Source organism: Sinocyclocheilus rhinocerous, unplaced genomic scaffold, assembly GCF_001515625.1.
Source record: "Sinocyclocheilus rhinocerous isolate Xijiao unplaced genomic scaffold, SAMN03320098_v1.1 scaffold481, whole genome shotgun sequence".
NCBI classification, from domain to species: Eukaryota; Metazoa; Chordata; class Actinopteri; order Cypriniformes; family Cyprinidae; genus Sinocyclocheilus; species Sinocyclocheilus rhinocerous.
The window spans coordinates 300,461-325,791 of record NW_015657695.1 but is presented as its reverse complement, the minus strand read 5'-3'; the positions used below and the strand labels follow the sequence as shown (position 1 = coordinate 325,791).

The 25,331-nt window shown below is 37.1% G+C and overlaps 1 protein-coding gene across 7 annotated transcripts in view; it reads right to left on the bottom strand.

The window, feature by feature from the left end:
- srcin1a (SRC kinase signaling inhibitor 1a) overlaps positions 1–25,331 on the bottom strand; it is a 115,236-nt gene that overhangs the window by 11,154 nt on the left and 78,751 nt on the right. For 4 of the 7 annotated variants that reach the window (XM_016529502.1, XM_016529503.1, XM_016529501.1 and 1 more), the window contains exons 5-16: positions 24,732–25,024; positions 21,286–22,097; positions 19,618–19,710; positions 17,513–17,640; positions 16,957–16,977; positions 14,608–14,768; positions 7,334–7,509; positions 6,492–6,622; positions 6,237–6,384; positions 5,830–6,139; positions 4,526–4,939; positions 3,346–3,498 (exon numbers count right to left, since the gene is read on the bottom strand). In XM_016529502.1, coding sequence (XP_016384988.1) covers positions 3,346–3,498; positions 4,526–4,939; positions 5,830–6,139; positions 6,237–6,384; positions 6,492–6,622; positions 7,334–7,509; positions 14,608–14,768; positions 16,957–16,977; positions 17,513–17,640; positions 19,618–19,710; positions 21,286–22,097; positions 24,732–25,024 — 2,840 coding nt within the window. Of the gene's footprint in view, positions 1–2,525; positions 2,550–3,345; positions 3,499–4,525; positions 4,940–5,829; positions 6,140–6,236; positions 6,385–6,491; positions 6,623–7,333; positions 7,510–14,607; positions 14,769–16,956; positions 16,978–17,512; positions 17,641–19,617; positions 19,711–21,285; positions 22,098–24,731; positions 25,025–25,331 lie in introns of all 7 variants that reach the window. The other 3 variants (XM_016529505.1, XM_016529504.1, XM_016529500.1) reach the window with 3 other exon arrangements.

Here is a 25,331-nt window from a genome sequence, read left to right as displayed (position 1 = left end):
CAGTCAAATACTCGACTGACGTTATGAAGTGAGTTTGGAGTCAAAACATGTTATTAAATGTGGTATTTTCACGTGCTCTCAGATGGAACAGCATTTACTACACAGAGCCGTAGTTCACTGAGAAGATACGCAAACAGCTGTCATTATCACGAACGATTTCATCGATTTCATACCTCTCGGATTTCATCAAAAATATCTTAATTTGTGTTCTAAAGATGAACGAAGGTCTTATGGGTTTGGAACGACATGAGGGTGAGTAATTAATGACAGAATTTTCATTTTTGGGTGAACTAACCCTTTAACTTGTGACTGAATCATTGAGTCAGTGAGCTGAGCTCGAGAGCGTGATTCGTGAACAAATCATTCAGACTAGTTTTGTGAAACGGATTAACTGATTCAAATAAATAACGAAAAGAATTCTAAAGAATTAATTACAAACCAGCTATTCCTCTCATGAACTTACATTATTATTACTTTTAGTATTTAAAAATATTCTGGAATTAGACGACTTGGAATATGGACTACATTTATGTTATCTTTAATGCTTTTGCATACTTTTTGAATCTTGAAAGTTTCGGTCCCCAGTCATATTACTTCATGAAAAAGAGCATAGTAAAACAAAACGTCTCCTCTTTTGTTCCTCAGAAGAAAGTCATATGGTTTTGGAACGACATGAGGGTAAGTAAATGATGATAGAACATTAATTTTTAGGTGAACTATTCCTCTAAAGATCACAGAGCTTTGCTTCTGTGCTCACTTAAAAATGTAAAAACAGCTAAATTAAAAAATCTGGGCAAGAGCTACCACACTGCAATATCAAACCACTTTTAGCTTCAGTGGAAGAAATTAGAAATTGGGCATTTCAACACAAAACAGTCATGCACTGGCAAGTGCACACACACACACACACACACACAATGTACAGTATGTGGTGATTGTGTAGTTGTGATCGTGCTCACTGTGATGTGGGAATATCAAAGAGCATCCTTGGTCTTTAGTTTGAGTGCAGTGAGTTTTCTTTGTCTATATTGGAGTATGACTAACATTTTAGAGGGAAACATATAGATTCATGTGTGTGCATGAGTGTACAACAGCAGTCCACACTAGCTCGCAGCAGGGGTTGTTACCTGTCCAGACGAGGACACATGGGGCAACAGCTGTAAACTAGAGGGAGGAGGATATTTCCTGGGAGAGGGCAGGGGCAGAGTCAAATGTCGCTCAAAGAGCTGAGCGTCAGGAAGATTGAAGAGAATGAATTAAAAATATGGGATGCACAATATCAGTTCAGACCATGACATTTCAGGATTTCCCATGAAAAGCTCTAAAGACTCTGAAACTCAATCATTTAGGTTATGCACATTCACATACTGTACAGAATTGTAAATCCCATAATTTATTAAATCAAATTTATACCAAATGACATTATAATTTGACGGAACATCAGAAATGACACGCTGTACCTTTAAAGGGGTCATATGATGCGATTTCAAGTTTTCCTATGTTTAGAGATCAGCTATTTCTGTTCATGAATGTGTATGTAGAGTGCGGGTGTTACAGAGTTATGGGTTTGTTTTGAGAAGCAGCTTGTGAGCCTCATTAGGTTTAAGAGGGAGGTGGGGATGGTGTCACTGCAGCAGTGCCCAGATCTCCACAGGTCTCCACAGGGTTTCCAACAGAGACATGCAGTGGGGATGGAGGACAAGAGACATCTGCTCGCTTTCCCTGTCATCCACTCAACCAAGACAACAAAATCTGTCTGCTTGTTGGTGTTAATGAGCCTTGTAGTTTGTGTGCCATGTTTATGTGTGTGTGTGTGTGTTGCTGGCCTGAAGCAGGTCAAGGAAGCCTAAAATCAACACCAACACAGCTCAAGCAGTGTCAGTCAGGAGAAATGCACTGTTATGGCCCCATGGCAAAATGATAATATGTAAATGGAGACAGCTGGAGAGAGAGGTTAGAATTTTTAATTGTGCATTAATTAAACAAATATAAAAAAGATTTGAAGCATGTTCTGAAGTAGGACTGGGTAAAATTTATTATTTAAGGTTTGTTGTTTAAAATAATTCAAATTGAACTGAAATGAACTGATTAAAAAGTACAATCTTTAAAAATAACAATAATAATTTCCCCATAGATTATATATATACACTACTGTTAAAAGGTTTAGGGTCAGTAAGATGTATTTTTTTCATTCAGCAAGGATGCAGTCTATTACATTATATGACATTTTGTGACATTTACATGTTACAATAATGTATTTCAAATAAATGCTTTTTTTTTTAACTTTACATTTTTTTTTTTCAAAATTGATGATAATAACAAATGTTTCTTAAGCAGCAAATCAGCATAATACAATGATTTCTGAATCTGAAGAACCGGAGTAATGACTGCTGAAATTATATTTTGAAATATATTAAAATAGTTATTTTAAATAACAATTTGATCAATAAATAGTTATTAAATAACAATATTTTATAATATTTCACAATATTGCAGTATTAATGCATTTATAATCAAATAAACACAGCCTTAGAGAGCATTAGAGACTTCTTTCAAAAACATTAAAACTTTTGAACAACAGTGTATATATGTAATATAATATAAAATATTAAATGAAATTTAAATTAATTATAGAATTTACAAAGACTGATTATTAATAATGTGTACTGCTTTTAGAAATATCCAGTGTGTGTTGTAGGTATGACAGAACATCACTATTACAGCAGGTACTGTATATGAATTTCTTTGAATTTCATTCCTTAAACTTCCTTAAATTCTAATTTGAATTACAGTTCTGCATCCTTTAAATTCAGGTGAAATTCTGGAATAGAATTAGTATGTAGAAGGCATTCCCAATTCAATTTGAGTGGTGCATGACCCTGCTCTGAAGTTGCTTATGCATCTAGAGATAAAGTATATGGGTAAGTGAGATGGCATATATTAGATGTTATGGTTGTTGATTCTATGTACAGTTAAATTAGACACAAACGGTATCCCACAATATACTCACCAGTGCCTAACTAACAGCACTTTACATCAGTACAGCACACAACATTGTCAATCCACTCATTTGAGCTTTATAGTTCATGAGCCAAAGAGCACAGACAGAAATTCAGATCTCCTGCCTGCTAATGTGTGCTTAATGAATGAGCGAACCCGCCAACTGGTAGAAGCCACCAATGTGTGTATGAGTGTGTGTGTGAATGTAATTGCACAGCTCTGTGGGTGTACACCAGACACATCTGGTGCGTGTGACATATGGACATTAATCACCACCATTAACACTTCAGCCGTTACGGTATACTTGGTCTGATGTGACTCCTCAGGTGTAATACATGTGCTCACCTCTAGCTCAGCTGCTAACTTCTCCTCGTTGCCCTCCTCTCGCTCTCCACCAGCGATGGTCGGAGGGGTGGAGGCCGGTCGGGGGACTTCAGATATACTCCTCCTCAGCTTAACGTGTGGCTTCTGAGACTCAGTCTCCTCTGATTCTGATTTCTGTTTATATACACAAAGACAAAAGGACAAATCTGTATATACAGTATGCATTTTTTTAAAAAGGGGACTTATTTTAAAAGAAAAAAAATCATGCTTATATAAATATATATATATATATATATATAAACATCATTTTCTCTTTTGAAATATGTTTGATGTAATGTAATTGAGACATTGTCTATGTATCGACATAAACAGATTTAGATATTTCTGGACGCTTAAGTTACACTTAATGTCTGAATGTCTGCAACAAGACAATTTAAATGAATGAATGAATAAATAAATATAAAATACATTTATTTATTTGTTTGTTTTTCTTTATGAAAAATTATTATGAAATATACATATTTTTTATTTATTTATGGATGACAGAACCAATCAATCAATGAATAATATAAAATATAACCATTCATGGTTGAAATAATTAAATAAATAATATATATATAAATATTCTAAAATATAAACATTCATTTATGAGTTTATGAATGAATAAATAATTATATAAATATTTAAAAATACAAATATTTTTTTATTTATATGGTTGAATGAATGAATGAATCATGTAAAATTTTTGACTGACATGATAACTGAATTCCAGAAAATAATAACTAAAAGGCTGCAAAAGTACAGAATATATCCCATTGTAATGTAATGACTGAATATTAATTAAAAGTAAACACAAGGGAAATTAACACCTAGAACCATCTTAATCTTTCTCAGTCTCTCTCAGATTTACCTGTGACCGACAGTTGATTTATTACCATAGGAACAACTGAGGTGATAGAGTAAATATCAACCATGACTAACACACCCACAAACACAGGCGGCTTTTATGAGATGCCTGACATTTTTGAGACCCTGCACTCAAATAAAAGTGATTTAGTGTGTTCCCCTGACTCCTCTGACGGTCCGTGTGCTGCTCTTTCAGTAACAGCTTGCATATAAATGTTTGAGAAAGTTTGCATGCATAAACACACACATGCAAAATCATCAGTGTGTGGGTGTCATTCTGAATGTCACCAGTCACCTTTATACTCTTTCCAGGAATGATCATCTCTCCACTGCGTGTAGTCAGGCCAGGGGAGGAGGGGAAACTCCGGCGGGGAGGTGGAGGAGGGGGGGATTTTGAGGGCTTCTCCGTTCGATACCTCGCCACCGTCAGTTCATCCGAGCCTCGTCTGGATCCGCTGTCTTTACTGGAAAGTTTATTCTGAGGTTTATTAGGCTTGTGTTCAGGTGTGGCATTGGTGCTAGATGGACTCTGGCTCTGGTTTTGGTTTTGAATCTGGTTCTGAGCAGGTTTGATCTGCTTGGCAGCAAAGTCCAAGTCAGGAATGGCCTTCATGAGCTCAGCCTGAGTCTCCTCCAACAGTCGATTAATGTCCTGAGCGCTGTACTGTGTTAGACTGGCTCTCTTCTCTTCCCAGTCCCGCTCTGCTGCCTGAGGAGACATACAGATTACATTTTACAAGATCATCAGTGCTTCAAAACAGCTAGTAAAGAAGCTGAACTGTTAAAGCCTATTCACACAAAGTCCGACTATTCAAGTCTAAACACATTCACAACAAGATTTCAAAAGGAAGAAATATGCACATGTGCACTATTATTAAAATTTTGAGGACGATACGATTTTGTGTGTGTGTGTGTGTGTGTGTTTGAAAGAAGTCTCTTACATTTATCAAGGCTGCATTTGTTCAATTAAACATCCAGTAAAAACTGTAAAATTACAGTTACAGTTTTCTATTTGAATATATTTTAAAATGTTGTGATGCAAAGCTGAATTTTCAGCATCATTACTCCAGTCTTCAGCGTCACATGATCCTTCAGAAATCATTCTAATATGCTGATTTGCTGCTCAAGAAACATTTATTTTATTAATGATGAAAATAGTTCATGCTTTTTCATGATTCCTTGATGAATAGAAAGCAAATAAAAATCATTTTTTAAAAATAAAATAGAAATTGTTTGTAACACTATAAATGTCCTTAATGTCACCTTTAATCAATTTGATCCTTGGAGAATAAAGCATAAATTTCTTTTGAAAAAAAAAAAAAAACCTTATTGACCTCAAACTTTTGAACGGTTGTTTATCTTTATGAACTTTATTACTGCCACTTTTGCATAATAAGTATTTTAAATGGTTGATTAATCAACTGTCATTCTTTTTAGCAACACAAATTGTCCAAGGTTAATTTCTAATTTAAAAATATACCTTCATATTATTGTCTAATTTAATAACAATATTAAAACAACATTACTAAATAAAAAAAGGTATTGCTATTGTATACATTTAGACAAATGGTTTCTTTCATTTTAAATCTCATTCCTCACCAGTCTCACTTCCACGGATGAGGCCTTATCAGACCCTCCTCGACCTCCCAGCTCGCCCAGCTCTCGTCCCTTCAACGAGCCCACCATCCCATGAGAATCTTTCTCATGCTGTGCACTAGAAGGGTTCGAGTGGCTGTGGCCTTGACCAGAGTGAGGGCTCCAGTTAGCCAGGCTGGTCTCATTGAGGTTTAGCGGTGGACTGGTTGGAATATTAAAGTCTGTGTTCTTCCTGTACTCGTCCCCTCCTCCGAGTTTAGGAAAGGGGCTGGAATACTCATCCTGGGTCTTCCACACTCCTTCATTCACCTGCCTGATTAAACCATAAAACAGCACTCACAATAATGAAGAGTAAATTACATTTGAGACGTGCGGCTAGACAAGGAATGATTAAATAAGTGTTTGTCTACCTCCTCAGCGTGGTGAGAGTGTCTGTGATAGATCTGCAGCGTTTAAGCAGAGCGTCCAGTCTGTGTGGCTCCTCTTTCAGGAATTTCACCGCTTCCACTTCCACTCGCAACACCACTCGCATTTTACTCTGGAGCCCCGGGAACTGATCTGAACGAGAGAGACAAAGAGAAAAACAGACGGGCAAAGAAGTGAACAACTCTCTTCTCTAACTTAGGTTCAAGTGTCTGGCTGTGAAGGACAGAAAAGCGTCTCACTCTTCAGCTCGGTGAGAGTCTCTCCCAGTTTCCTCAGCAGCGAGCTTTTCTCCTCCAGCTCCTGCACTGTCACATGTCGGTGACTGACAGACATCTCCTTCTTGATTTCCTCCACTGACTTTTCCAGATCACTGTCAAGAGCAAACACCCACTCATTAGCTTCATTACATATTGATTGTTTCAGAAAGAGCATATTAATTGACGCTGTGTTATTACACAGAAGGGAATCTTGCACGTTTTGATGTTTCTGACATTTAAAAGTTCAAAAATGTAGCACGAGATGCGTGTGAAAATCCCAAGCCCGCCTCCCTGCACTGTGGCGTCGGCACGCATTTGAGTAAGTGTCAGTGCAGCAGGGTGTATTAGCACTAAACGACTGAGACACAGTCGGAGTGTTTACACTCGAAATCCAATTTAACCACGTCAAATAAATCCACCCCCCACAAAATGGTTTGTTACAAACAGCGTCTCGTTAATAATTGAATCACATCAGCTGGCTGTTAGCTATACTTAATAACTGCTATCAATTAAAAGCAACACGACTGATCTGGCAGCGAGTTGAAGAGGCGGATTTAGTCACCCTGCTGCTTTTAATTGGAAGAAAATAAATCAATGAGATGCTGTCCGTTGTTTGTACGGGCTAACGCTGAGGTGCGGGTCTGCAGGTCTTTAACTGAGACTGTTTATGCCTCATTGTTATGCATTTATTCACTTTCGAGTTGATGAGAACCTGTGCAATAAAACTAACTGGGAAATAATTTTTTTTCAACATTATGCAGCAGTGTCACTAAGCTAGTGCCTCAGACTGCATTATTATCGCACATATTGTGCGCGAGACGCACTGCAGTTGCTGTATGATGAGTTCCTCCTCGTTCAGGTATTTGAGTCGCTCCTCTTCCACTAGGAGGCGCTGTCTCTGGAGAGGGTCTTCCTGTTTCCTCAGTGCATCCGATAGACGCAGACTCAGCTCTGCCTCGGTCCTCTTCAGTAGACTGCGCATGGAGTCCTGGTTCTGCAACTACACACAAACACAAACCAATTAAAGTCCGTGTAAAGGCAATTTAGAGAACTGTTTCTAAACACATTATAAATGTTAGAAATGTATTGCTGAAAACACGTTACAAAGACTAGCTAGCTATGCCTTCGTCACGTAAACGCATATTATAAACATGTATGGCTGTGTAAATCCAATTAAACTGCTAGAGGGAGCATTTTTATTGTAATTATTTGTGAAATTAACTAGCAATTTCTGAGTGAAAATTGTTTCATAGCTATTTTTTTCAGTGTATCATTATTAAACCAGAGGGCCAGGGCCCACTAGGGGTCCTCATCAAATTTCCAAGGGGGCCAAAGGACGACTTTAAAATTAAAGGGAAATAAATTTATATATATCTCAAACTAACATTTCGGAATAATCCAGCTCCAGTTGAGAAATAAAAAATGCTTAAAACATAAACTATTACATAAATATCTAATAACTAAAAATCATATTTTATCTTATTTCATTGAAGAACATATAGAATAATTGTTCATTTAATATTTCAATACTTTCAGTGTCTGTTAATAAAGTTTTAAGCAGATTTTTTATAATTACAGTAGAAATACTGGAAATATTTGCCAACATGGGGGAGGGGTGTTAAAATATTGTGTTGGACAGCAGAGGCTTTCGGTCAAAATATTTGAGAACCACTGCTTGAGGTGATTTATATAACGCAGGACATGTTACTTGATCAACCTCCTATGGTGTTTCTAGAACAATATTCCCAACAACCAATCGCAGCCCTTCTATGTTCAGCATTAATCTATGAATGATTGTTAAGCATTACAGCCGTCAGACGTTTCAGGTGTATCAGTGTGGGAGCGTTTTACAGAAGGTCAGCTGTCACAATCCATCACAACACAGCCATCAGATGACTCATATATGTATCCATATGTAACATTGACCTGTCTTTGACCATATGCAGCTGTCATCTTGAATGTGAAGGTATAATATTATAGAATTGACTTTGATAGTGTTTTGTTAAATGTGAGCCAAAATCATCACAATTAAAAGAACCAAAGACTTAAACTACTTCAGTCTGTGTGCATTGAATTTATTTAATACACGAGTTTCACAATTTGAGTTGAATTACTGAAATAAATGAACTTTTCCACGACATTCTAATTTATTGAGATGCACCTGTATACCGTATGATGGATCACATTAGTTTAAGGTCTCTTGAATGCCCTAATGTGAATGCGCATCCATGTCCTTGAGTTTATTTTCTAGTATTTTCAATTTGTGCATGTTGAAGGTTGTGTGGAAGTTGGAATACCAGATATCACCATAATTTTGTGATGCGTAAGCGCTCTGCAGACAATGTTTGTTTGCCCTGAGAGAAAAACAGTGGACTTTGTCACTTGCATAGCGCCGATAATGAGAAAAGTGTGTAACCACTGTGTTTTTGCACACTCTACGTTTGTGTGTACGATGCGATTTTAGTGTCATTTGGCGGTAGTTCCTCCTCAAGCTGAATTATTTATGAGTCTCATGCATTATTCAACATATCCATGTCTCCTAGGTAACGGGACGAGGGCAGGGGCCGTGTCTCCAGCTCTGGCATTCAGGCAGGTAATAGTCTAACTCAGCAATCTGCAGTTGTCATGACACCAGTGGCTTGGCTCTCGACACCAAAGCAATTGACACCAACCTGGCCGTCCCCACGCGACATGCTCAGACTGTTGCAACATCCCCTCTACTTCTCCATGCATTTGTCTTATTGGCTTCCAGCTCACATCCACCCCAAAATTGGGGTATAGTGCTTGGTTTCATTGTAAAATGTTCATAAACTGCAAAAGTGACATCTTAATGGGTTTAATCAGTTTTTTTGACACCCCATACAAATATATAAATCTCTCACTATTTATATAGTAAAAAAATGTCAGTAACACTTTACTTAAAGACTTTATTTATAATACATTATAAAGGGTTATTAAAGGGTATAATGCATTATAAGTATGCATAATGTGCCTTGTCATTAATTATAACTTGTAAATAATTATATAATAACCGAATTTAAACTGCATAGTGTAACAATGAATTTATAAGTGTTACAATATATTAACTGTGGTCACAATTATTCATGATATTGTACAATGCATTATAAGGTGCATTACAATGCATTAAAACTACTTTTATAATGCATTATACATAAAGGCTTTAAGTAGTGTTTTAAGTAGTGTAAAAAAATGTGCAAAACAACTCTTTCCCAAGCAGGTTGCTTTCAGGTTTTCTTTCAAGTTCACTTCTCTAGCAAAATTATATTGTTTTAAGTACTAGTAGATACTTACATATACGTATTATGCTTAAAGGGGTCATATGATGCAATTTCAAATTTTCCTTTCTCTTTGGAGTGTTACAAGCTGTTCGTGCATAGATAAGATCCCTGAAGTTGCAAAGACTAAAGTCTCAAACCCAAAGAGATATTTTATGGAGGACTGTTTCCTGAACCTGCAGAGTATCCTACAATGCGTCTGTGCACAAAGGCTGTTTCTATAAAGTGGGGCAGTTCCAACTTTGCAAGGACAGTCTGGCACTTCTGACCAGATGCGGCCTGCTGTGTCTCTGCGTCTTCTGACCAGTAAGTACTAAGCCTGTAAGTAAGTTTTCATATTTAAAGGATTTGCCACTGACTGTTCAAACGCGAGTTTTGAGCAGTGTAGAGTAGCGCTTGTTGTTTGTCATTTCTCCGATCACAAATGCAGACATGGTTTTATGTTTACGCGGCGCGATGCAACGCAACGTGTAAAAAGACAGTACAAGTCATTATAATCTGTAATTATGTCCCCACTGGATGCAACAAATGCCTCGTTTGTAATGGGTTTTATTGGTGTTGTCTCATCGCGCCGGGACACGGCATCACAGTATGGTAAGGGGCGTAACATTTCCGTCACACGCTTGAGGTATTCGGCCAATCACAACGCACTGGATAGCTGGCCAATCACAGCACACCTCGCTTTTCAGACTGATGAGCTTTGTAAAAATTGACGCGTTTCAGAAAGGCGGGGCATAGAGGAGAAACAATAATGTACAGTATGTGGAAAATAATGTGTTTTTTGAACCTTAAACTGCATAAATGAATTGCATTACACCAAATACACAACATAATGTTCTTTTTATCAACGTCATATGACCCCTTTAATATATACTATATATTTTATTTCATAATTAAGAATATTTTATATTTTATAATTATTTGTTCATTTTTTGCAGTATGGGATTGTCTTTCTTTTGCAAATGCAGACTCTTTACAGCTGCAGGGTTTATATTATGTAATAAGGACTACAATTTTTCATCTTCCATATATTGAAATCTAAATCTTGTAGAAAATTCCATATGGAAATAAATGGTTTTAGGTTTTTGAACATGAAGAACCATTGTGTAGGAAATAACAAAGGAATATTTAAGATTCTGCACTCTTTCTAGGTCACTAATTCAATAAGCAAATTAATCATGTGAACTCCTTTGTATAAAAGATAAAATTTCCATGCTTCCATTGAGAGAAACAGACGTCTCTCTAAAAGCTTCCTTTCCTGTTTTTCTCTGTTTATTCAGAGAGTTCACGGTAGAGATGCGGGTGTTCACTCATGAATCACACAGCTATCATTCCACAGTAAATTTTTATTAAAGCACTGCTGATTGAAAAGCTGACTTGATTTGGGGCCGGCTTCCTCTCTCTCTCTCTTCATCTATGTATCCCTGCTGGCCCATACCATCTCATCATTGAGCATGATATTAAGAGTTATTGCCTGCCCTGCTATAGGAGTGAATCACACACAGCAGCTGCCGGAAAATTAATGACTAGTTGAACACATGCTCACTTACACATAAATACACTCATACACATACACTTAGATACACTTATACACAGTAGTGTAATAAATACAGCATTCCCACATTTTTTGATCAATGAATTTCTATGGCTTCCCAAAAACTTTCCAGTCATGGTTCATGGTTCTTTTTTTTTATATATAAACACAATGTGTGTCTACTGTTCAAAAGTTTGGGGTCAGTAAGATTGTAAAGGTTTTTGAAAGAAATCTCTTATGCTCACCAAGGCTGCATTTATTTAATCAAAAATTCAGTAAAATTTTAATATTGTAATATACAATTTAAAACAACTTTCTATTATAATATATTACATTGTATATTTTTCTATTATAACATATTTTTAAAATGTTATTTATTCCTATGTTGGCAACACTAAATATTCAGCAGGCATTACTTCAGTCTTCAGTGTCACACGATCCTTCAGAAATCATTATAATATGCTGATTTGCTGCTCAAGAAGCATTTCTTATTATCAATGTGTCAAACAGTTGTTGCTGTTTAATATTTCTGTGGCAACTGTTTTAAATTTTTTCAGGATTATTTGATGAATAGAAAGGTCAAAATAACAGCATTTTTTTCAATAGAAAAGCATCCATGCTGGATAAAAATAAATTTAAATAAATATTTTAAAAAATCTCTTTCTATATATAGACTATGTTCTAGTCAAATTGTAAGACTTGTAACATTCTGTCCAGGGACTATGGTTGAAAAATAATGTTAATGTACAATGTCCCTGTTAAGTAAAAAATAAATAAATAAATAAAAGTAAAAATATATATATTCTATTTTTTCTTTTTTATTTATTCATGCTTGGTTTTGAAATATTTAATGAGTTAAAACTGCTCTTGGTGAGTGCAATCCATATAAAATTATTCTTAGAAATCATGGATGACTGGAAAATTCATGAAGATTAATTGCTGCGAGATCCCTGTTTGTAGACACCGCACTCACAAAGAGAAATGTCTGATGCAATTTTATAGCTGAGCATAACTAGAAAAAATTATTTTCCGCTGTAAAAATTTCCATGACTTTTTGAGGCTAGAAAAAATTATTGAAAAATTCCCTCGCATTTCCAGGTGTTGCATGACTGTGGGAACTCTGTAAATACAGAAAGGAAAGCGTATGACAGACACACAACCCAATAGGATCTGTCAGACTGTTAGTGTGCCGTCTCCCCTCTGCTGGCTTTCAGCCCTCCCTAAAGCTCCCTCCACATCCTTCCTTTCTCTCCTCCTTCACACATTCACCAACACAAACATTTCCCTTTATCATACTCCTGCTCAACATGTCACCATGATAATCTGACAGTTGGCCGTACAAGGAATTGCAACAGTTTACAACAGTATCCATACGTATTTTATTTAAGACATTTTGCCCCATTCAGACATCAGATTCTATATCCATCCTGCTCGTCAGAGACGACTGCTGTCTTGAGACAGTTGGTCCATATCTAAAAAAATCTGACATTTTGACAGATACATTTCTGACTGATACAGTATCTGAATGTTCCCTGTTCCCTATAGAGGTAACTTATCAAACATCTCTTCTTCCGCTTTTTCTGTCTGTTTCTCTGTATTTCTGCCCAACTTAACACACACAGGTACAGAACACAAGCATTTCAATATAAACTTTCTGTAATGTAAAAAGTAAGTGATTTTGAGTCCAAAATTTTCAGTGTCTATCTTTTGCAAATATGTATTAAAATCATCAGTAACACAATCAAAAATGTTAAAAACGTTCAAACAGGTTTGATTTTACCATCAAGTCCTCTGGTTTGGATGTTGAAGTGTGTAACGCATGCAAACTTTCCATACTGAACTCTAAACATGACCGAGATCGATGCATTTCACTGAACACCATCGGGACATGGAGCAACAAATCTGCCGTAAATACCAGGTGAGGCCATTCAGCATGTCCTCTTTGTTTTTCGCTGCTGCGTGTAAATAAATTAGACTGTGAGATATTGTGAAGACTACAAATCGGCACTGCTGTTCCTGCCGTCTGTGCCTTCTGTATCACCTCCTTATATCGTCCTCCCTGCCAGCAGGCAAACATCTAGATGGCTTGCAGTGTTAGGTGTTAGCATTGTTCAGTTGATTCTGACTGGTTGACACTTATTCCAATATGGCTATGAAGTATTTCCAGGTCTGCGAATAGTGTTTTACATTTAACCAATGTCTAGAGATAAGCACATGTACAAGTGATTTCTATGGTATACGTGGAATAATTGACACTGAATTGCTTAAGAATATATATTTTAATACACATCTAAGGAGTAACAGGTAATTGGCTTTGCATCATGCTGCATTTCGACCTCAGGTATGCATTCAATTTTTCATTATTTCAGCGGTCCGTTGTCAGTTATTCCTTACTTTGAGACGGAGGTCTTACAATAATGACAATGTCTGACCTCCCAACTGTGCCAGTAGTGTGCGTTTCTATGACTGAAACTAAGCAAAAATACAGCTATCATAATTCACAGCTATCAAATGAAAGCAATTTGGAGCAGTATTTTGTGTAATGTGTGATCATTTGCACTGATGCTGTGAGTGTTGTTGTCAATCGAAAAGTGACACCTTTCTAAGTAGGAGCGAAATTACAAAGTTTCGAGCATCAAGAAGCATTTGTGTCCTCAACATTGAACTGAACTGAGCTGAATAATAACACTAATGCCTTCTGTAGAGCTGCTTACAGCGGAACTGGATTTGTTTCATAACTTATGAACTTTGTAACCTTTACACTGTAACTGAACTACATCGAATCAACATTTAACTAAATTGAGCTGAATAAGGACACTATTGTCTTTTGTAAAGCTGCTTACAGCTGAAATTGAATTCGTTTCATCAGGAATTCTGCAGTATTAAAGCGATTATTTTCCTGTTTATTCCTTTGAAGCCGCTTTTTGACACAGTCTGTATTATACAAAGCACTCTATAAATAAATGTGATTTAACTTGACTCCCTGAAAGCTAAATGCCACAATCAGTCAATCAGAACAACTTTGAAGTTTGATTTAAAGTTTCATAACCAGCTATGTGGAGCAGTCCCAATGAGATTACTACCTAGTGCGACGTGTCGAAACCAAATCGAAACCAAGCAAGTGACAAATTGTTGATGGTCACCCATGGTAAGGACAAAAACTCAGATTAACATGGAAGAGATGTGATTTATCACATGCCGCTTTATCACGTCATGCCTGTTCAGTTGCCTGCTGTGTGTCAAGATGCACGAGATTGTAATGTCTTACCTGCATTTTACGGAGCTGTGCGAGCTGCTTGCGCAGATCGGTGGCGTTCTGTTGTAGGTCGTGCAGGTGAAGCTGCATCTGTAGCCTGGAGACGGTGGAAGCCTGAGAGCCTCCAGATGAAGGCGGAGGCATCAGTGCCAGCGGGGCAGATGGAGTCAGCGCTAATAACCACAACACAGGACAAAGATTCGACACTGTCAGCTCGAAAGACGCACTCAATCAAATACGAATTATTTTGCACTTACCCATCTACACCTGCATTGTTTAGTCCTGCTCCTGGAGATCGACCTTACAACAGAGTTTATGCTGCTTCCAAGTTACAACGAATGTGTTTAAAAGTTTAACGTAAACAAAGTCATATTTAATTGTCAGAAATGCAGGATAATGCTGGATTCAAGTCCACCTGGGAAGCTCTTACAGCCAAGTTAGGCAATTGCTTTTAGGATATACTGCATAACACATTCAAGTTGAAAACACAATATCCAAAATGGAACAAGATCAAAAGCTCTTTGTTTCCTGTTTTATCAGTAGATATAAATGAATGCACCTGCATCACTTTTACACTACTTATATGCATGGAATTTAACAAACATAAAGAAAACAATTAGGAGTGTGTAGCTTTATATTGGTAATAATTACAAAATCATTCACTCTCATGTGCTGCAGATTAGCACATTCAAAAATGTGGGTTTGGTGATTAGTGGTGACTTGGTGACTCTTCTCACTATCACCAAAGCTGCATTTATTAGATTAAACAGTAATATTGTTACATACTACATACATACTAATTTGCAGCATCATTACACCAGTGTCACATTATCTTTCAGAAATCCTTCTGATATGCTGATGTTGTGCTGCTTAATATTTTTCTGGAAACTCCTGGTAAATATGACTTTGCTTGGTTATTCATGAGCACAAAGCTCATGATTGTGAAATTTCTGACCTGAAGATTGCTTAAGCCCAGACTTTCCAAGTTGAGGTCAGGTCGATTAAAGAATTATGGCAGATAGTTTTTTTTATCATAAGCTGTGAATGTTGATGGTGCAGTATAGTATGTACAGATTCTGTGTGTACTGTTAGAGAACAATAAATATAAAGCTTGCCTGAAAACACTAGTCATTTAGTTGGTTTACGAGGAGACCAAAGTACTGTACATTTCTAATGATTCTCCATGAAAGCATGGAGTGAAAAAAACACACCAATAAATACACAATTACACACCTAATGTTCATTATTGCTCTTTATTTTGTTTTATTAGCTCTAAAAGCTTTCTTTTTTAGTCGGTAAGTAAAAAATCAAGAGGAAGAAATATGAAACTGCCCTGCAAGTCTATTTTATTCTGAGCAAAATCACTTCATAATGTCATAATTATGATTTCCGAACTTTTAAGGAGGAACTTCCCAGGAGGATTTGAACACAGTATTAGTTCCAGCTATGTTTCAACACACCTGGCTGTAAATTCAATCAAGTGACCTTGACTAGCTGGATCAGGTGTGTTTGATTAGGATTGAGGCTTAACTCTGCGGAAAGGAAGATCACCAGAAACCAGATCAAGGACTTTTGCTCTACACCCATCCTTCTTTGTGTTTTCAGACAGAGGTACACTAACCCACACACACACACAAAGCGTGTTGTCACCTCCAGAACCCATTCAGGAACATGCTGTTAGTGAGGAATACAGAGATACCAGCACTCTCCAGTCAGTCGTTTTTAACAAAAGGGTACATGTACTGATTCCCCAAGATTCAGGAAATGTGAAAATCAACACATCCTCCCCACACTTCATTTTCAGCGTGTGAATGTGTTAAGTTTAGGAGTGAAAACAGACTGAGGGAGAGCAGATCTAGTGCAGACAGGCCACAGAGGAGAGATACAGTAGAAAACTACAGTGGGATCAGGCATTAAAGGGATAGTCCACCCCAAAAAATGAAAATTCTGTCATTTCTATCATTTATTCACCCTCATGTTGTTTCAAACCTGTAAGAGTTTCTTGCTTCCACTGAACACAAAAGAAGATATTTTGAAGAATGTGAATAATCAAACAGTTGATGGTAGCCATTGACTTCCACAGCATTTTAACCATACTATGGAAATCAATGGCTACTGTACCATCAAATGTTTGACCAACATCCTTCAAAATACCTTATTTTGTGTTCAACAGAAGAAAGAAACTCTTACAGGTTTGAAACAAACTGGGGCTAAGTAAATGATGACAGAATTTTCATTTTTGGGTGGACTATCTTTTTAAATAAACAGAAGGATCACATTTTCGTATATATAAAAACAAACACACCCACTACATACACCAGGAAAGACTAATTAAATATGAGAGAGCAGAGACAAGGCTACCTTTCTTCTTCAGCCGGCCAGCTGTAACATACATTAGAAGCTTTCAGCTGGCAGTTAACTAAATAACCGTAATGAAGTAAAGAAACAGAGTGCTGAATTGGACTTTTCGTGGATCAGATTCAAAAGCGGAAACTAGGACTCATGGGAAACTCTCTTGATGGCCCTTTACTGAGGTGAGAGTCGACTTATACTCACCTCTCTTAACCGTGAAGAACCTTCAAAGACAAATCTAGCAAATCAAAACCGTTACGGATTTGAGAAGGAACAAAACTGAAAACTAACAAAAAAAAGGAGCACTGCGCAATATCCGTGAAAACATCAAGGTTGTTCTGACAAAGAAGAACAAAGGAGTGAAAACAAGGTAGGGTCCTTCATTCAAGTGCACTCTGATGAAGATTCATGTCTGGTTGTTTTAATATGTCAAAGGCCTGTTTGAGATCAGCAGTTTTTAAACTTGGGCCAGCCTGATCTACTAAGAACATGATATTTTAGACATTAGCTTTACAGCCTGCCTCACAACTGCTCTGGACAACCATAAAGAAGTAGCTGGACTCACTTCCTGTGGCGGAGCCGTCGCTGGTGGATTCGGTCTTCTCGCTGGAAGAGAAAGGGAAGGGCCGTGAAAAGTCCGCCCCCTGGTCCGGAGGGCAGCCCGCCATCATGCAGAGACGCAGCAGGCCGCATCTGAGGATCATACAGCCATGATACTACCACTGTACTACAGCACCTATTACTACACTGACACTACACTTCTCTAACACGACGACTACACTAGCCTTCTCTATGGCTAACAAAAGGTTTTGCCATCTATCTTGTGTTATGCTACTGTTATTGCACTTATACTATTTCCACACATTACAATTCCTTTGAGTAACACAGCTTTATTTAACCTATAAAACAATTGTGTTAAACCATGTACACTACTGTTCAAAAATTTGGAGTCAATAAGATTTTTTTTTTTTAAAGAGGTTATTACTTTTATTCAGTAAGGAATCCTGAAATAAAAGCATTAATAGTAATAATAATTGTTTCTTGACCAGCAAATCACCATATTATATTGATTTGACACTGAAGACTAGAGTAACGACTGCTGAAAATTCAACTTTGCATCACTGGAATAAATTACATTTCAAAATATATTTAAATAGAGGAGTTGTTTTTAATTTGTAATAATATTTCACAATATTACTGTTATTATTGCACTCTAAAAAATGCTGGGTTGTTTCAACCCAACTTTGGGTCAAATATGGACTAACCCAGCTTGACCCAAAGTTGGGTTGAAACAACCCAGCATTTTTTAGAGTGGTATTTCTTACTTATTGTTATTACTGAATCAAATAAATGCACTCTTGGTGAGCATAAGAGACTTCATTCTAACACATTATACAATTTTAGCAACCCCAAACTTTTGAATAGTGGTGTATTAGAACTGAACTATACAACCCAATATGATACTATTCTTCATTCTGACCCATTCTATCTATTCTACCTATTTTTTATAATCCAAAACAATTTAAACACTATGCTTAACCACAAGTCACTGGCTTTAATAACATCTAAAGGTCAGCAATGAACTCTTACTTAAAAGTATCTTTAAGGCCTATTTACACCAGGGTAAATTATGAGCACAAATTTCAGCGCTATAGGATTTTAACACCAAAATGCACAGATTTGCACTGTGATTATCTGACTTTTTAGCTTTTTTGTTCATACACTCAAAAAAAAAAACCCCTCTCTAATCAACAGGATTTACATCAGGCATTTCTATCTCTTACTCTACCTAATCTGAATTAAACACCCTACTTATACAATAATCTTATAATCTCTTCTCAATGCTTTCTTCAAAACTCTCTTTTTGAGATTAGAATCGAATTATTATTCATTTCCTTTCATAAAATAGTTGATGTGAATGACTTGTCACATCGAATATGAATGTTAATAAATGTCCAGCAACATCAAAGCACCGGGTACAAAGAGACTCATGGCCATCGCAGGACAAAAAAGACCACCAGCACACACAAGTTCAATACAAGCACTTACAGTCAGCAAGTGAAGACATTTTTGCAAGCTTATGAAACATAAGAAAAGGCAATGGCTATATAGCAAACAAGAGAACACAGGATATTACCGCATGATAGCAAAATGGAACCATGATAACAACAGTGAGCATGTGTGAAATGGTTGAATGTATTGCGTAAAACTGTTTTTTAGTGTCAAGGACATTTTACATGGTACACAGTCTTAAGTACAGATGTTTTCCATACACAAGAGAGAGCACAACACACACTCACTACTGCTTTAGTTCAATGCTAACAAACAACAGGCTGCTTCTATAAATGATGCGATTACTGTAAATTATGTATTTAACATTGCATGTGAAAACTTATCAAACTATACAAAAAATGAACAACAAAATGCCATTTATTTCTCCATATAATGTTATTTCTCCATAAAATAAGTTGAACTGTGAACTCACACAGTTACTGTGTACCATGTACAATGGTCTTTACGTGTCAAATGCTTATTGTGACTGACTTATCAGAAGCCTGTATGAGTGAGATGGCTTTTATAGGTAGGTTGTCAATGTAAGTGAGCATCTGATTGGCACTGGTTCCATGTAAATGGATCATAGATGGCTCTGTGGATGTATTCATGTCTTACGTGCTGTCACTGTCTGGTGCTCGGGTTAGGACGCTCTGAACCAGTCCAGTCAGACTGGCTATCTGCTTCTCCATTGCCTCCATACGATCCCTGCTAACGAGACAGAGACAGAAAATGTATAAGTGTAAACTTTTTTACCATACATTTCCCAGGGTTTTTTGCTTAAATTTGATCTTAAACACTGTTACAGTAGTAGATGTTCCATTACTGGCAGTCATATCTGTTCAAAGACAGCAACATTTCCCCTAACAGTGGATTGTCTAGGGCAGGGGTGTTCAATCCAGGTCCTGGAGAGCCAACGTCCAGCAGACTTTAGCTCCAACTTGTCCCAGTCCTGAAGACCTTGATTACTTTGGTTCAGGTTTGTTTAACTGGGCTAAACTCTGCAGGACAGTGGCCCTCCAAGAGCAGGATGTGACACCCCTGGCCTAGGGGCATCACTCAAGATCTCTCAATAATGAAGTGCCAGTGCCCGGGCACAGGTTTCATTTTCTAGTGAGTAGGTGTAGCTTAGCACAGAGTAAAAACTGTTTAGCTGTTAGATCAATTTGTTTGGAAGAAAACGGAGTAAGAAGAATCCAGTATCTTTAAAAAATGTGCAACAACATCCCAGAAAATCCCAATGAAAAGACAATGCCAAAAATAAATCCGATAAAGACATAAACAAGATAAAGCAAACGAGACATTAAAAAGCTTGTTTAAATCATGTGCCAACTTTGCCAAGTTCTTATAAATGTACTATATATATTAATGTTTTATATATTTAAGATTTTGGAAAAAAATCAAAGGTTTTAGTTTAAAGACTAATGAATTATGCATATGGTGCAACCATGACGTAAACAACAATAACATATGCTCCTAAATGATTACTTTCAAAAAAGTTATTTAAATATACAGTATACTGTATATAGAGAAGAAATTGTTGAATAAAGTCTTAATTTTTGTTTTCTCTGCGCACAAAAAATATTCTCGTAGCGTCATAAAATTAAAGGTCTTTGCACACTGAGTCCGAAATTCTTGTCCAAAATATAAATTAAAATATTAAATATAAAAATAAATAAAATACATAAAAAATAAATCCGACCTCACGTTGTGTCAATCACGTTTACACACTGTCTCCGAAACTTTCATCCGTCATAAAAAAAATTCTGATCAGGTTAGATTTTCTGCGTTTTCGCCTCCGTAGCAAGCATTTTGATAGGAAAGGATGACGAATATGGAAAAAAAAAACACATACGAAAATTTCGGACTCCGTGTGCAAGGACCTTAAGGCTAAAACCACTGATGTCACATGGACTATTTTAACTATGTCCTTACTACCTTTCTGGGTCTTGAACGTGTCAGCTGTATTGCTGTCTATGCAGGATCAGAAAGCTCTCAGATTTCATCAAAAATATCTTAATTTGTGTTCTGAAGATGAACTTACAGGATTGGAACGACATGAGGGGTAGTAATTAATGACAGAATTTTCATTTTTGGGTAAACTATCCCTTTAATAAGGATTTCTTTCTAGCATTTGCATAATATTAAATGCTGTTTATTAATTTATGTTAAGAGTGTGCAGACTGACGTTCCGTTCTTGTCCATGAAAATGTGTGTTTGTCAATGAAAAAGTAAATAAATAACCTCACATGAATGTACTGTACATGTACTTTTGCTAGTGCTCACCGTGTGTCCGTCTCGCCCCCAGATAATGACGACCCAAATCCAGGTCCCTTACTCCCATCTCCTAGGGGTTCAGAACTGGAGCTGGGTCTGGACTTCGGACTCTCCACAAACACCGAAGAGGAAGCCGAGTCTTTGCGGAAGGTGGTTCTCACAGGCGACCCTCGGCTGGGAGACCCAGTGAACGAATCCCTGTCCCTCAGCTGCACGTCGGGAATCTTCTGCGGGGAGGAGGGCGGCAGACGAAAGCCCATGCCGAGCGTGGAGCTGCTGTAGGTATCGGAGTATAGAGAACCTCCAGGCTTATACAGGCTGTCCTCCAGGTCGCTTTGAAGCGCCGCAGCTGAGTATGTACTGAGGGACCGCACCGACCCTCTGCGGTACAGACCTCCTGACACCGGGAAGCCGAAGGGGTCGGCGATGGTGGCCAGGGACTGAGTAGAAGCGATACTAAGCCGACCCTCGTGCATCAAGCTGTACGGATCAGCATAAAGACCTTCATTCTTTAGGAGGACCATGCCTTTACCAGACATCTCCTCGTCGGGTTTGACATCACGCCGCTCCAGGATGGCCGAGGAGGAGGGGGTTAGGCCTTGAGCCTGTCCGTGAGAGGGCGAAGGGTGGTGGGAGTGGGACGGATGCTGGGGACCCTGTGGGTGAGGGTGACCCGGACCAGCGAAAGAGGGGGGCCGACCTCCGCTGTAGGAGAGACGAGATCGAGAAGGAGAGTTGGAGGAGGGCGAGGCAGTGGAGGAAGGGAGAGTGTTGAGGCGACGGGTAGGTGACGAGTCCCGGGATGAGTAAACCATCTCTCTCTAAAATAAAACAGAGAAAATAAATGTTCATATTCATTTTATGAATATATCACTATAATTTTATTTATATTGTATATTGTATATTATAATTATATTGTAATTTATTTGAATAATCTGTGTCCAAGTCATAGAAGAAAAAAATTTGAATGCATGAATGCATAATGCATGCATAAATAATAATATATAATTTATATAATAATAAATACAATACTAATTTTGATACAAATACAAAAATAAATTTGACAAATTATATCAGTTTGACATCACAACACTTATTTACCTCAAAATAATAGTGAACTGTCATTTTAAAGGGATAGTTCACCTTCAGTTGCTGGTCCCCATTGACTTCCATAGTATGGGTAAGAAAAACAAAGAAAACACTAATGGGGACCAACTGAAGGTGAACTATCCCTTTAAATGACATAATGAAGAGGAAGTGATGTCATCTGTGTTTTTAGAAATTGGCAAGTTCTACTCTAATTTAACATTTAGATTTTTTTTTTTTTCGTGCTTGACAAGATTTGTCCAAAAAAACAAAACAAAAAAACAAATATAACTTTTTTTTTCTAAAAGAGTTAGTTTTCTATTATTTATACTGTAAACGCAGAATAATTCAAGATTTTTTAAAATCATTTACATTCAGATGGTACAATACAATTTTATTTGTCTGGTAGAATGTTTAAAATCCTACAGAAATCTAATGTAAAAAAATTGAAAAGCCACCAATTCAACAGAATAATTTAGTTCCATTCATAGTTAGGAGTGTTAAAGTGGATATTTGTCAAAAATCACTCAAAAGTGAAAATGAGTTGCTGACAAATCAAACATCTCAAAGCAAGAGCAATCCTCTGAGGTTTAGGACAAAAACCAAGAGCAGAGCTCTAGACTCATTGCCCCATTCTCTCCTTCTCTCACTCTTTCTTTTCATGGGTCTGTAATTCAACTCCGGGGAGCTCCATTCACCCTATTCACTCTTTTCACCCAGCCTAGCTAAAGCTACTGGCATAACATTGGATTACATGACACTGTATTCAGATTTCACCAGCGCTTCTGAGTGAGCGCATATACTTTACTAAGCTACAATGAGCAGAAGGAAGAGCTTTTAAACTCTCCATTCACAAACACCAGGAAACCCACACTCATCTAATAGATCCCTTTTTTCTGCCTTGTTGCATCTCAGTATCTTTCCATTCTCTTCATTCTCACCTCTCCTTTGCTACATCCTGTATATCATTCTAAAAATATTATATCTGCTTGTCACTTTACTTGCATTTATTCCACAGCGTGTTTTGTTTTATTTTAAGGCACTCATCCATCTTTTCTTTACATTTTTTGTTTCTTTTCCCCTCTTCGTCTCTGTTCCCTTTTGTTCCCCACCTCTGAGAGTAGTCAAACTTACTGAAGCATTACAGGGATATAGCTTGTTAGCCTGCGTACAACGGACACACTGACGTAAATGCAAGTACACACTCCAGGGAGCAGTTGACATGTTCTGTCTAGAGTTCTGTTGATGATAGAGAAATGGGCTTTATATATTCACTCAAACACACAAACAGTGAAGGGCTGTAGAGTTTCAACTCGAGTGGCAATTTGAACAAATTCAAAGTGGTCAAAAGGTGCAATGAGCTTGTCACTGCAGGCTGCCACTTTCGAACCTCTTATTTTATTTAAAATATGAAAGCAGCAATTAACCTAAAAAAACTAAAGTTCCAATTTAGAGTGTATATAATTTTTGTACAGTATTAATAAAAAAAAGAAAAGAAAAACTCTCTCTATCCCTCACACACACACACACACACACACACACACACATTGCATAAACACTTAAGATGGGAATCGTAAGTAATGAAACCAGGGGAATATTTTCAAACTGGGTCCTAGGGTTCTGTAAGTAAGTGCTAGAAGGTCGTATTTTAGGACTAGCAAAGTGCACATAATTAATTACATGTTTCAGTTTATTTTTAACACATTAAAAATAATATTATTACTGTTTTATTCTATCTAATCAGAAATCATGAAATGAATCAGAATTATTAAATCCTATGGACAGTTTAAATGTTATACATTTTACATTAATAGTGGGTAGAAAAAAATACTCTTGCAACTTAAAGTAAATATTCAGCAGATAATATTTTAAATATTTAATTTTCAAAAATTTTTATGTAAAACCCCCCCCTGAAAAATAAAACATTTAATTTTAGAAACATGTTGTCTTTGTAATACCACACCTATTTTTTTTTTCACACAGAATGGGTCTTTATAAATAAATGAATATATATATATATATATATAGCTGCCTTTATATTTTATGACACAGTCCTGCACAGGGGATCATCATATTTTGTAGTCCTTGGCATAATACAGTTTGAAAACCCCTGAATTAAGTGACTAACAATTATTGGTCTTAAATATATACTAAATAATCTAAACATAAACAATAGCACCTTTTGCTACAACAAAAATCTGTTGTGGATGTGAACCTTTAGCATACAAATCTTTAGCATCTCATTATCATACAAGCAACCAGTCAGTAATTAATTAGACTGATTTAAGTCTAAATGAGTGAAAGCCCATTCTGCTTTCCCAACTCTGACAACACTCTAAGAATCATTGAATGCAGGAGGAATATCTCACCCTGAGGTCTCCGTTGGCCAGATGTGCCGCAGGATAGGAGGCATAGATGGGCTCTTTGCGATAGATTTTAATGATACTGCGGTCCTGTATGTCCCTCACGTCCTCTAGCTCGTAGAAGACATTCCTCGCTTCGTCTTTGATCAAGATGGCCGTGTTCGGGGACTTCAGCATTCCCGCTGTCAGCTTCTGAGGGAACATGTGCACGATAAGTGCGTGCAAGGTCTCCAAACTGTTGAGCTCGTGAGTGATATGAACACGTCTGGTCTCATCGCCAAACTGCAGGAAAAGGACACCTGAGGAGAGAGAGAAGGAGAGAAGTAAGAAGAAAGTCAAGAAAGACCACCATGATCAAGATGAAAATGGTGAAGCATACGCTCCTAAATGTGAGATTTGTGCATTTGAATGGCATATAAAATTGTCATCTATTAGCTTTACGCAGTTTTATTATAAACTATCAAACTTAATGTGATGTATACAGTATTCATCAGTTATACATAAACGAAAGAGGTAAGATTTCTGTAACAGTGCTAATAAACTGAATGTGTTTTAAACACTGAAAAAACAGCCTTAATACATAAATCCAATTACTTTCTGACTGAT